At 32.5% G+C, this 13,625-nt stretch overlaps 1 protein-coding gene across 1 annotated transcript; it reads right to left on the bottom strand.

The window, feature by feature from the left end:
* Nucleotides 1-269: 269 nt before the first annotated feature.
* On the bottom strand, nt 270-13,547 carry LOC134710385 (uncharacterized). Its single transcript, XM_063570740.1, has 3 exons — nt 13,479-13,547; nt 8,069-8,900; nt 270-612 (listed from the first exon to the last, which is right to left on the bottom strand). Exons 1-3 carry the CDS (start codon nt 13,501-13,503, stop codon nt 270-272), a joined length of 1,200 nt encoding a protein of 399 aa, XP_063426810.1. The 5' UTR covers nt 13,504-13,547.
* Nucleotides 13,548-13,625: the final 78 nt, after the last annotated feature.

Here is a 13,625-nt window from a genome sequence, read left to right as displayed (position 1 = left end):
CTGCATAATGTTACCCAGTGGTTACTTCTTATGCTTAAAGTAAAAAGGGTTAAAAACATGAAAGAAAACTTGTCTGGCCGGCCTAAAACATTTGGAAGATCCTAATTAATGAAAGACAAAACACCATAAGATATTTGCAAGTTTCTGTATGATAAGGTTTCTGTTTGAGCATTAACATTACCAAAATCAATTGTCAGTCAGTGATAATAAGTATTATCATAACCAGGACTGCATTGTGCCACCTTGTATACTCTAAATTCATACTATCATCAAAGTTTCAATTCATTGGTGATTTTTGAAACCGTGTTCTTGTATTCTATTGAAGGGCCCGAAATTATATCAAAGCGTACACCATTAAGCGCAAGTCTAGGTAATACGCACACTTCCATTTCCCATTCTACTAAACTGTCTGTATTCCGGTCACCACGGACACATAAAAGTAAATATTTTCCTCTTTGTTCATAATCATAGTTATTGACGTCTAAAACTTTCTTTATTTCTTTCATCATATCGTTTGGGTCCATAGAACTTGTGATCTTCATACTCCAAGTTAACCTCACGCTCCTCGGTTTGTCAGATTCTTGGTAGTCAATTACAGAACTGAGGAATTTTCTGAAAATGAGATATAGATATAAAGAAAACCTTAGTAAGGGTGACCCTCTGTGAAACTGACAACAAGTTATTTCCAACAAAACTATTTTTCAAAAATATGCCAAACAGCTATCTCGATCATTTTTTCCCTTTTTATGGAAGACACAAGCCGTGTAAACTTGTAAACTTGCTAGTTCATTATAGCGGGCTACATTAATATGTGCTGTACTAAAAGTGCAGAATATAAAGGAAAAACACCTACAATATCAAATAAAATAGATAGTAATTCGTATACGCTCTGAACTTTATATTTGGAAAATGCCTTCTTACTAAGCACGAAAGGTGGGGGAATGAATGATTTTCTCATTTGTTTCATTTCGCTATAACAGCGATCTTCCCTCCTCATGAAAGGGAACGTATTTATTAAACACACTTTTCATTATCCGAGTCCGTCTTTTTTTAGAACACGCAAGATAAATTTATGAAGGTTCTACGTTAATATATCAACCACAAACGTATCTTTACTTTATAAATCAATAGTGTCCTAAATAATTTTGATTTCATTACATGCTCAATAATTTGTTTTCTAGAAATTTGCCTTTATAAATTGTACAACATTAATACATATTTTTATTTAGACATACGTTGACGATTCATTCCGTGTGTACAATAAGGATATTTAATGAAGCATCTAGTGAGTGCAAAGTATAGCTATGTAATAAGAAACACAATACAACACTTAAAACTCCACATCAAATTCTCATTCTCTCACGTTTACTATTGGCAAGAATAACCATAAATCAGCAGATAACAAGCGACATGTTTCACAACAAAAAGGCTGTTGTATTTTTTCCTGATGACCCCAAACCCACTAAGCACCAATATTGTAATATCATTTAGAAATGTCCAATATGAGATTCATGGTTTTCATAAAACAGTAATTGTTGCAATAACCCATGATAAAAAAAGCTTTTTTATATGCATATAAACTAAAAAATGTCAATTATTTACATTTCATTGTTAAAGATTGAAAATGGCATTATATCATCAAATGCACCATTTTCATGTGGTTAAACAATTGATTATAACACTAACATGGCTAACTCGGTACTAATTTTTCTGCATCAGATGAACCTTTCGACAATAAATGTCTTATTAAAAAAACATGAATAATTTATATTTACATTATGGCTACGTATAAATACTCAAGTCTATGCTATCAGTCAATATTTAACCATAAAATGAGAATTTAAATCGATTTTTTGTGGGTGTTTTTTTTCCCTTCATTTTATGAGCTTGATTGTGACAGACCATTTCTTATTTGTCTCAATGGCAGAAACATTTCTAACTAGTTACCATGCTGATATTTTGCCAGTAAATAATTTATTTGCACACTATAAAACTTAAAGCTTAGTGACATATTGCAACATTTTGCTTGTGATCTTGTTTTATTCTTCGCTATCAAACTCAATTGAAATGATGAAGAGCATAGATTATAACATTCTTGTTGTGACAAATATAAATCAAAATGATTACAAACACAACGACATACTTAAAATAATATGAAATTTAAAAAAACCCATAGCATAAAATCCAGAATTGGAAGAAAAATAAGATGAATATCAACTAACATAGAAAATGATGAATCCCTTAAAGCCAATTTATTATAAGTAATATATATGTGGCAAATGACATTTACTGCAGTTACTTATACTTTAGCTAGCACACAATCGATTTGTATATCGTTGATTTGAGGATATCCAATAAAATATAAAACAGGAATAATGGTCATAACGTCGTTTTGATTTGATTCTCACAGTTTATGAAAATTGTCAGCTTGGTGATGAAGAACGATATGTATTTTATTATCTGCTCTTTCCTCACTGTGAAAAATCTTATAGTTTAAAGTGATTGGTTTTCTACTATATCTATTCAACTCACAACCAATCCAACTGAACATATTTGAATGTTTTAAAACTAAATTCCAAACGGCATATACATTTACGATGCTTCCCAAATCATATATGAAAATATCTACATTCAATTCAATTCAATTCAACAATTTGTTTTAAGTCGACATATAGTTAGTACATCAATACAAGTTCAAATGAGCGTTTTGGAGCGTTTTGAATAATATAATGGTAAGATAATATAGATAATATGTAAACGTTATAATGGTAGTTTCAGTCATATTTTGGAATTATGCACGCAACAAACGTTCATATTAAGACATATCATGACTTAGATTAACAAGCATAAAAGTTAATAGCAACGGCAAATTAAATATTTAAAAAAAAATGAAGCAGTCAAACAAAAGAAAAAAACAGCCCAGCATTAAAGCACAGTGTGCATGCACAGCACCAGTATGAGCAGCTATTTTGATCCCTTTCCTGTTCCATTTTTTTAATCCGTCAAAAGATTATTTTCATGTGGTTAGGCAGCTCATTCAAGATTTGTGCAGCGGTATAGCGAAACGATTTCATAACTGGCAGTTCTGACATTAGGGAGTACTGCTGTTTCCTGTGACCTAGAATAATACTTCTGAATTTTAATATCAATTTTTAAATTCAATCATATAGATAACTAGAACTTTTTATGAATTGTATTAAATGTCTCTGTTGCAAAATATGTTATTCTCCTTATTTTGAATATAGTAAATTTTGATTATTTAATCAGCTTTCGTAAGATCTATCATAATCTTCATAGCTAAATCTAATGGATCTTTTTTTTTAATATGTCAATCTTAAAAGATTTCATCCGCTACAGTATTGTCAAATTAATGGACAATTATTAAAGTTAAGATAAAATCATTTGAAGGAAAGAACCGACAGTATGCTGTCACCAAGCCCGATAATTGGTCTTAACATCAGTTCTTATCTATTGATAGTACTATGGAATGTCATGTCATGATAATCGGTTTTAAATTGCACTTTGTACTCCCCTATCTCAATTTATATGATCTTGTCATTTCTATAACTATTCTTCAAGATAACCTTAATATTTCATAGTTAAAGTGAAAAGTTAAAAGTTCTATTACTAATGTAATGTAATCAATTTTTTTTCCTTCACCATACTTTCATAACCGCGTTTCCTTCTTACTTTAACCTTTCTTTATTCTCTAAAATCGAAGTCCAAGTTTACCAAAGAAACAAACAATATCAATAAATAAATATACAATAAAGATGAAGGTTACCAAATGCATACCTAATAATTATTTTAAATGAGAAAACTAACAACTCCTTTAAATGCAGAATTGGAAGAGAAATAAGGTGAATATCAATAAATATAAAAATGATGAATTCCTGAAAGCCAAGTCATCATTATAGTAAATATGTTGCTAATGACATTTACTACATTTACTTTACTTATTCGTAGCACACAATCGATTTGTATATCGTTGATTCAAGGATATCCTATATAAAACAAAACAGGAATCTATATCAAAAACAGCGTATTGAATTTATTCTCAAAGTTTATAAAAACTGTCAGCTTGATGATATAGAACGTAATTCTCTAATTTTTGTGCTATTTTCACATTTCTTGAACGGTGTGAAAAAAATTTAATTCTAGTCACTAGTGAATTATCTGTTCTCAGCAAATGATTAATCGAAATTTAATTATGACGTTGAATTTTCTTGATTTTTTCTGAATTTCCTATTGTGACGTCCTGAAAAAAACTCGACCATGTATGATGACGTCACATATATAGAACACAACCGTCTGTGAAAAAAAACCCGGATAAAAACCATTAGAGAAACAGATTCCACCACTATAACTCGTGAATTACGATATTTTCCCACTCTCAACAGTTAAATTTTAATTATTTAAAAAGCTCGGCAAGCCTCTCGCTTTAAATATAAAAATTTAACTATCTCGAATGGAAAAATACCGTAACACTCTGGTTGCAGGGATAGAATCTATTTGTATTTTATCATCTGTCCTTTTTCACTGTGACAAATCATCTTGTTGAAAGTGATCGCTTTTCTACAATATCTATTCAACTCACAACCAATCCAACTGAACATAATTGAATATTTTAAAACTAGAATCCAAACTGCATAGAAATTAACGATGCTTCCTAAATCATATATGAAAATAACTACATTCAATTCAACGAGTTATTCTTAGTCGACATTTAATGAACTACATAAATACAAGCTCTAGTTAGCATTTTAAATCAACTAAATAATATAATATATACACACATTGAAAAGTCATAAAAACACAATTTTAAACATAAAACGAGTGGTAAGATAATATAGATAACATCATTAGATAAAAACGTTTAACATATTCAAAGGATAGTTCCGTTCATATTTTCGAATTATGCATGCAAAAGAAAGTATATCTTAAAACATAGCATAACTTAAAGTAACAAGCATAGCAAATAATAGTAACGTAACAGAAAAGATTTACAAAGCAAGCAGTCAAACAAAATAAAAGAAAAAGAGCCCAACAGTCAATCACACTGTACACGCACAGCACCAGAATGAGCAGCAATTTTGATCCTTGTTTGGTTCCAGTTTTTAAAATTCGTCAAAAAATTGTTTCATGTGGTTTGCAGCTCATTCAAGATTTATGCAGCGGTATAACGAAACGATTTCATACCTGGCAGTTCTGACATTAGGGTGTACTGCTGTTTCTTGTGATCTAGAATAATATTTCTGAATTTTAATTTTTAAATTCAATCATGTAGATAACTAGAACTTTCTATGAATTGTATTAAATGTTACAGTTGCAAAATGATTTTTTCTTCTAATTTTGAATATAGGAAATGTTGTTTTTTCTATAAGTTTTTTGTATGAACTGTCATAATCTTCATTGATAAATCTAAAACCTATTTCTTTAATTTTTTCTTCGCTACAGTAGTGTAAAATTACTGGGCAATAGTAAAAATTTTAAAGAATCAACGAATTGTATGCTGTTTACCAGTCTAGCCTGATAAAATATGGGCTCATAAGTGGTTCTTACATCATTTCTAATCTATAAATAGTACTATTGAACACATGATAATCGGTTTAGTTGTACTTTCTTTACTCCCCTATCTCAGTAAAAGAGAGGCGAAAAATACCAGAGAGACATTCAAAATCATAGGTCGAAAATAAACTGACAACGCTATTGCTGAAAAAGAAAAAGACCAACTGGCAAACGATAGTACACAAAACACAACATAAAAAACTAAAGACTGAGCAACACGAACCCAACCAAAAACTGGGGACGGTCTGGGTCCTATGTTTAACGAAGTCCCCCCTCTGGTGGCCATCTTGGATGATGGATCGGCTTCAAAGTAACAGCACTTGGTCAGCACCTCATAAGAAACATTCATGCCATGTTTGGTTTCATTCCATTTAGTGGGTCTCTAAAAGAAGTCTTTGTTTGTATTTCCCATAGGGTCCTAGGTTAAACTAAGTCCCCTGCTGGCGGACATCTTTGCTGTTGAATCGGCTTTAAAGTTACAACACTTGGTCAGCACCTCATAAGGAACATTCATGCCATGTTTGGTGTCATTCCATTTTGTGGTTCTCTAGATGAAGTTCAAAATGTAAAAAAATCACGACGAAGACCGCGACGGACAACGACGGAAGACGGATGCCAAGTGATGAGAAAAGCTCACTCGGCTCTTCGGGCCAGGTGAGCTAAAAACAAAAGGAGCGAATGATCCTGAATCTCTCACCTGGTAAAAAATATGTTAAATATTTATTTTCTACCTTTATTCTAATTAATTATGTTTGAGTATTTGTTAATCTTATTAAGTAACATTTGTGTAGGTCTGGTTTTGTTCATCATTTAAACTGTTTATAGTTTATACGTATGTTTAAAAGTTAAGAAAGAAAATAAACGTCATTATGAACGTTTTATAAAAATGTGAAGTTCACCTTCTGCAACTCTGTAAGGATATTAGCAGAATTTCTGAATCAACAGGGTCTTGGTGCACAAACAGGACGAGATCATGTAAATGCAATATGAGTTTTATCACTACAAGACCGACACGTTAAGCTGTACTTCTAAAGTAGTGGCTCACAAGGTAACAGTCTGCAAGAAAACATTTCACCCTACCCGAACACATTACTCTTGACTACGTGACGTCCATTCTCCCGTCTTACTCCCTCATGCAGTGTTTTCTGTGAAGAGTAGCAAATATGAATTCGAACCAACGAACTCCCGCAAATACGATACCATAATACCATCGATGCAATTAATATCAACTTTAAGACCACTTACTGGAACAAAAAAATAAAAGAGACCACACATAATCGGCATTTCCATCCGTGACATTGATGATGCCCTCTCACTTAATAATACAAAGTGTGGTGAACACATATCAATCGAACTTGAAAGAAAAGACACAACATATACAGGTGTGTCTGCCTCATATCTTGACATACATCCAGAAATTTACAATGAATGTCCATTTAGGACAATACTTGATGAAAAAAGAAGTGATTTTAGTTTCCCAATAATTATCTTTCCAATTCTATAAAGCAACATTCTAGCAGCGCATGCATACGGAGTATATATCAGCCAGTTGATATTTCATTGGTTGTATTTCCTATCATCCCCGGTTTGCTGTGGAATTCGTATCGCTTAGTACTTAGCTAGTTTTCTAAGTTGTGTTTTCTTTACTGTTGTTTGTCCTGTTTTATTTCGTTTTTGCCGTGGCTTTTTGGTTCTTTTTCGACCTATGAGTGTGACTATCCCTTTTGGTATCTTCTTGACAACTTTAATACTTTAAAGACATTTTTGGCAGCAAAACAGTCGTATTGGGTTAATTAAAACAATGTCAAAGGTATTCACCAACAATCCTACCACATCTCCTTATTTTTATATAAGCTAACTATATAGACCAAAAAAATCCATGTCAGCACAATCAAAACATGATTGAATTTTTAAGTCACAAACTTAGTGGAATAAGTGAAATTTTATGACTTCATTGCGCTGTTTTACAAGCATAACAAGGGTTTTGTATTGTTGATTTCCAATAATTTTAGGGGAAGCTTTCATTCTATATATATAGAAACAGTCATTAAAGAAAGCTTTAATCAGCTTATTTAAGACAAAACACATACAAAGTTACTTACTTAGGATTTTCTACGCCATGAATAGATAACCATAGATGCTTTTGGCAAATCATTTCGGTGAACTGAATGGTCTCAGCTGCTCACCTTCACCACAAAATAATTGAAGTGGCCTCCCTGATTTCGGAGACAAATATGTTACTATAATGTAACATGACTATGCTATAGGTAGAGTAGGATCTGCTTACCCTACCAAATCACCTGAGACCACCCCCAGTTTGTGTTGGGGTTCGTGTTTTTTATGTTGATTTTTTATGTACTATTATTTGTCTGTTAATAATGTTCTTATTAGCCATAGCGTTGTTAGTTAATTTTTCGACTTATGAGTTTGGTATATTTCGACTCTTTTTTACTTCATATTTTGTCTTTCTTGATTTATTTTGTTATCGATTTCAACTTACCTATAATTGGTAAACTCCTTGTTCAATCTCTTTACTGTGAATATTTTTTTCAAATGTTCCTTCTCTTCCTTTGGTGAATATGTCTGTTTCCTAGACTGTGCATTTAACATAGCATTAGGTGCATTCAAATCGTCTACCAAAATTTCTTCTATTCGTTTTATCAAAAGAAACACTTGTGTATCAGTGCCACAAAGTTTCAGCTGGGTTAGATTATTTCGATTTTCTACTATCATTTTTCTTTTTCTATTAAGTTCTGACATAACTTTTTCTATTTCAATTTTCTGCTTCTGGAGCGACTGTTGAAATTTTGTTTGAAGTTTAAATTTAGAAGCATTTAAATTTCCATCAATATCACACAATTTAAACTCTCCCTTATATTGACTTTCCAGTTGCTGCAAATTATTTCTATGAATTTCTATCAGTTTTTCTATGTTTTCCAAAGCAGTTCCTATATTCTTATCGAGGTCGTCCAATTTATCTGAATACTTAATATCACTAACAAATGTATGGAATAGAGTTATACCCAAACAGCTAGCGTGGTTCATGGCAGCACATTCGGAACAGCAAGGTGTTTCATGACTTGGGCAATACAACTCAAACGGACTGTCATGGATATGACATTCTGTCTGGAATGTGGAGATCAAATTATGAAATGTTTCAGATGACTCAACAGGGACAACAGAATGATGTCTCGATACTTTTATTGCCTTGTGGTTCTCATAACATTCATCACAAAGACCCTCTTCACAAGACATACACCAATACTGTGGTGGCCTATCCCTCTCTCTTACTTGACAAGGGCCACATTTAGTGTTTGTTAATCCAGATATATCTAAAAGTATATAATGCAAGTTGATTTGTTTATAAAATTAAAACAGGATTATAAAGTTTGTAACTACATGTGTATAGCCTCTTTACATGTACGACAAATTATCAATAACGAATTACTACTAACGTGTGCAAAGGGCACCTATTATCTTGATTGCGATTCCTGCTGTCAGTGTAAAATGTAATTTTGACTGACAAAAACTAAGTCCGTTATCATTTACGGTTCATCCATATATCATTTATCATTTAGTCAGCTAGATACAGAAAGATTTTTTTCCAGATCCTAAAAATTACTTTTTTCGCAAGTTTTTAAACATCAATATAGGTTTACCAACGTAAGTAGCGTAATCATAATCACAGATTGTAGTTATCGTGCACTACAAAAAAAGTCCATTTATCAGTAAAATACGAATAAAAAACAAAAGATGAAAAAAGTTATGATTCACGATTGTAAAAACAATAATTTTAGTCTGGATACAATTTGTTTATAAATCTGTTGAAATATTTTGGCATCGAGCATCACTGAAGAGGCATTAATTGTCGAACGGCACACCTGGTACAGATATATTGGTACCGTTAAAGTTAGTGAAAGCGTAGGTGTAATTTTCTAAGATTTTACAAAGCTATTGATGTCTGAAAGACTATGTTTTTAACGACCAAAAAATACACAAAAAAATTGAAAATAATTATTTAGAAAATTTATCTTTGATACTGTCGTTAGGTCGTACAAAATATTCCGTCCGAATTTCATTGACGTTATTGATGTCTAAAAAAACCTTAATTTTTGTCGAGCCTGCGACTTGTCACAGAAAGCTCAACATAGAAAAAATAGTTAAGATTTTTTGTAATGTTAATTTCTCTCTTATTATGAGTAATAGGATAACTATATTTGGTGTGTGCGTACCTTGCAGGGTCCTCATGCCCGTCCGACAGTTTTCACTTGACCTCGACCTCATTTCATGGATCAGTGAACAAGGTAAAATTTTGGTGGTCAAGTCCATATCTCGGATACTATGAGCAATAGGTCTAGTATACTTGATGTATTGAAGGATTGAAAGGTGTACATGTCTAACTGGCAGGTGTCATCTGACCTTGACATCATTTTCATGGTTCTGTGGTCAAAGTAAAGTTTTTGAGTTTTGGTCTTTTTTTCTAATACTATATGCAATAGGTCAACTATATTTGGTGTATAAAAATATATTATGATGTACCTGTCAGTCTCATATGTTTTATTTGACCTTGACTTCATTTTCACGGTTCATTGCTCAGTGTTATTTTTTTGTGTTTTGGTCTGTTTTTCTTAAACTATATGTAATAGGTCATTTATATTTGTTGAATGGAGGGATTGTAAGCTGTACATGTATTTCTCGTTTGGTTTATATGACCTTGACCTAATTTTTTTGGATCATGTTAAGTTTATGTGATAGTTTTAGTAAAGCTTTATATTTAGGACTGTCAAGATAATATCAATGGTTGATAAAGAATGCGAGACATTTCAGCGTGTGCACTCTTGGTTTTTTTTTTTAAACTACTGTCTTAACTTATACGTTGATGTTGTCAACAGGATCGGTATGTCTTTCGTCCGAGACATACTCGATAAAAATTATTATTTCGTTTTTCAACATATGATATGAAAATAAGAAGATGTGATAGGACTGTCAATGAGACAACTATCCACCATAGTTCAAATGGAGTGTATGTAAACAATTATAGACAAACGTACAGCCTTTACCAATGAGAAAACCAAAACTGTATGGTCGGCTATAAAAGACCCAAACATGAAAAATATGAAACAATTAAACTGAGATTAGGTATAAATCTATTCCACACAAGTATGTGATGTTAAAAATTCAGATAAATTGAGCGGCCTAATTTATAACAAAACAATTTACGAAATACAAATATGACAGAGATGAACCATCGACATCCACTGAATTATAGTCTGTTTTGACCATTAAATAAAACTGGGAAAAAAAGATTCCCTTAATTTACTAATGTTTAACACTTTGTTCCTGTGAATCTTCATTAAGAAAGAGCCCGTTTTATGGAAGCATATCTGTCTTGATATGAACTTATGACGTTAATAAAATTGAGAATGGAAATGGGGAATATGTCAAAGAGACAAGAACCTGACCAAAGAGCAGACAACAGATGAAAGCCACCAATAGGTCTTCTACGCAGCTAGAAAATCCCGCACCCGAAGGTGGTCCTCAGCTGGCCCCTAAAAAATGATTGTACTAGTTCAGTGAAAATGGGCGTCACACTTAACTCCAAAACATTAAAAAGAACTGACATTAAAAAACACACAAGACTAACAAAGGCCAGAGGCTCCTGACTTGGGACAGGCGCAAAAATGCGGCGGGGTTAAACATGTTTTGTAAGATCTCAACCCTCCCCCTATACCTCTAACCAATGTAGAATAAAGAAGCACATAGCAATACGCACAGTAAAACTCAGTTTAAAAGAAGTCCGAGTCCGATGTCAGAATAGGTAACAAAAGAAACTAAGCAAAATGACAATGATACATAAATTAACAAAGGACTACTAGCAGTTTCTGACATGCCAACTCCAGACCTCAATTAAACTGATTGAAAGATTATGTCTTCATCATATGAAAATCAAGAAAAACCCCACCCGTTAGGGGTTTAGTATCATACCATCATATAATATATGAGAAGAACATAACCCGTATCATGCCAACAGATGGTTTTAAAATGATAGTGTTTATTTCCGATGCAAAGACCCAATGAGTGAATGAATATTAATACCAAAATATGCAATCCTTAATGACCTGACAACAGTATCGTAACTATATCCTTTCCGAATACGTCTGTTCAAAGGTTTGGTTAGCTTTTGAGGTGAATGCCGACATTTTTGTGCTTAGTAAAGAATATTACCATAAAATATTGGATGTGAAATACCTGAACGTATAAGATGTTTGCATGTTGATTCATATTTACGAATGATGTCCTTGTACCGATGATAAAATTTAGTAAATGTTTTGATTAGTTTGTGATATCGAAAACTCTGGTGTAATACAGAGATTTCTTTCGTTGAAATCAAATGCGTTGTAACATACACGAGCAAATCGGACAAGTTGAGATATATAAATACCATAAGATGGTGACAAGGGAACGTCACCATCTAAAAATGGATAATTAACAATAGGAAATAAAAAAAACGTCTCTTTTCTCATAATTTTTTGTATTAAGCTTTAAGTTTTAAGTCTTAACCAAGGTATATCTAAAACACTTATGTGTCGAGGAAAACTTCCCTATGGAGTGTGTTCAGTTTTGCATCCGGTGTATTTGTAAAACACTATTTGTAAAACACTAAACACTAAATTGTCTCTGTGAACTTCTATTTAAATTATGGTTCACCTTTACATCCGGTTTATGTAAAACATGTGGATTCAAATTTTCATACCAGGCGACTGGTTATAGTTGCACACATGTACATTGTAGATTTCTCGTTACGCGACTCCACTTAAAAAAATCAACGCCATCACGAGTTGGTTCAACGTTGTGGATTATCTGAAAACGGATATGTTCCAACTGTCGTTCCCACAATAACAACCTTTTTTCCTCGAATGTGACCGACCGAATTTAACTTGTTAACGTGATTGTACAACACGACGGGAGCCACAAGTGGAGGAGGATCTGTCTACCTTTTTGATGCACCTGGGATTATCACCATTTTTTTCCTTTTGGTTAGTATTGTTCAGTGATCATTGTTTTGTATACTGTTGTTTGTCTTTTAGTCATTTTCTCAGTTTTTTGTCATGGCATTGTCAGTTTATTTATGACTATTAAGTTTGGATGTTCCTTTGGTATTTTTCGTCTATTTTGTCAGTAATAGGGGTTAGCCCCTATTTCCTCGCCAAAAAGCAAAAGGTTGTCAACACAAGTAAATACACAAATTATAACATGTGATCATGGGTGTGTTTGCAAGATTACTACTTTTATTAATTAAATTCTGAAATGTGTTCAATTTGATGTACAGTCAAGCATATATTGCATTGATAGAAAGAATCGATATAAATAAGAATGTATATTTAACTTGGAGAATCTAGGTCATGACTGCAAAATATACCTGAACACACAGGTATTTATCTTAAATACACAACTGGGAAGAAAATCGAAAGTTAATACTGCTATAAATATAAACTATTTATTAAGGGATCATTTCGATAATGGTTTTATCAAGGATACTTTTATATTTCTCTTCCGGTAATTAACGAACAGATACTTTTTTTTATCAAAAAGGGGAAAAAGTGCTGTGGTCGGGTTTTGGATAGGGTCAATAAATAAACCCGAACCACATATATATTTTTTTCTTTACCTACGGAATCATCTGATAGTCTTGGTGCAAAATGGAAGAAAATAGATCATGATCTTGACATTCTGAGCAATTCAACTCAATATAATTGAAACTGGGAAACCATTTAAAAAAATACTGATATGATGTCTCTGCCTAAGCAACCACTACCCCTGCCCTCTCAAACTGAAAGTAAAACTGAGACTACTATATTACACATGTTATAGTAGTTTTGTGTATAACTATATTTATATTATAATCTTACTTTGTACTTCCGATGCACACGCCATTATCTGTACAATGCAACTACGTCAGTGGTTGTACACCACTCATGGTTATTCTAAATGGGTGCATATAAATATCGAAACGAAATATAAATAAAACGAAACAAAAAGAAATCTTCCCACAAAAA

This window comes from Mytilus trossulus, chromosome 3 (assembly GCF_036588685.1).
Source record: "Mytilus trossulus isolate FHL-02 chromosome 3, PNRI_Mtr1.1.1.hap1, whole genome shotgun sequence".
NCBI lineage: Eukaryota > Metazoa > Mollusca > Bivalvia > Mytilida > Mytilidae > Mytilus > Mytilus trossulus.
Note: the sequence above shows the minus strand (reverse complement) of the source record. Positions and strands in the feature narration are given on the sequence as shown.

Coding starts and splice junctions, on each gene's coding strand:
- LOC134710385 (XM_063570740.1), bottom strand. CDS start 13,503: ATGGCGTGTGCATCGGAAGTACAAA. Junction 8,901..13,478: donor GTGTGCATCGGAAGTACAAA/GTAAGATTATAA, acceptor ATATACTTTTAG/ATATATCTGGATTAACAAAC. Junction 613..8,068: donor AAGGAGTTTACCAATTATAG/GTAAGTTGAAAT, acceptor TCTCATTTTCAG/AAAATTCCTCAGTTCTGTAA.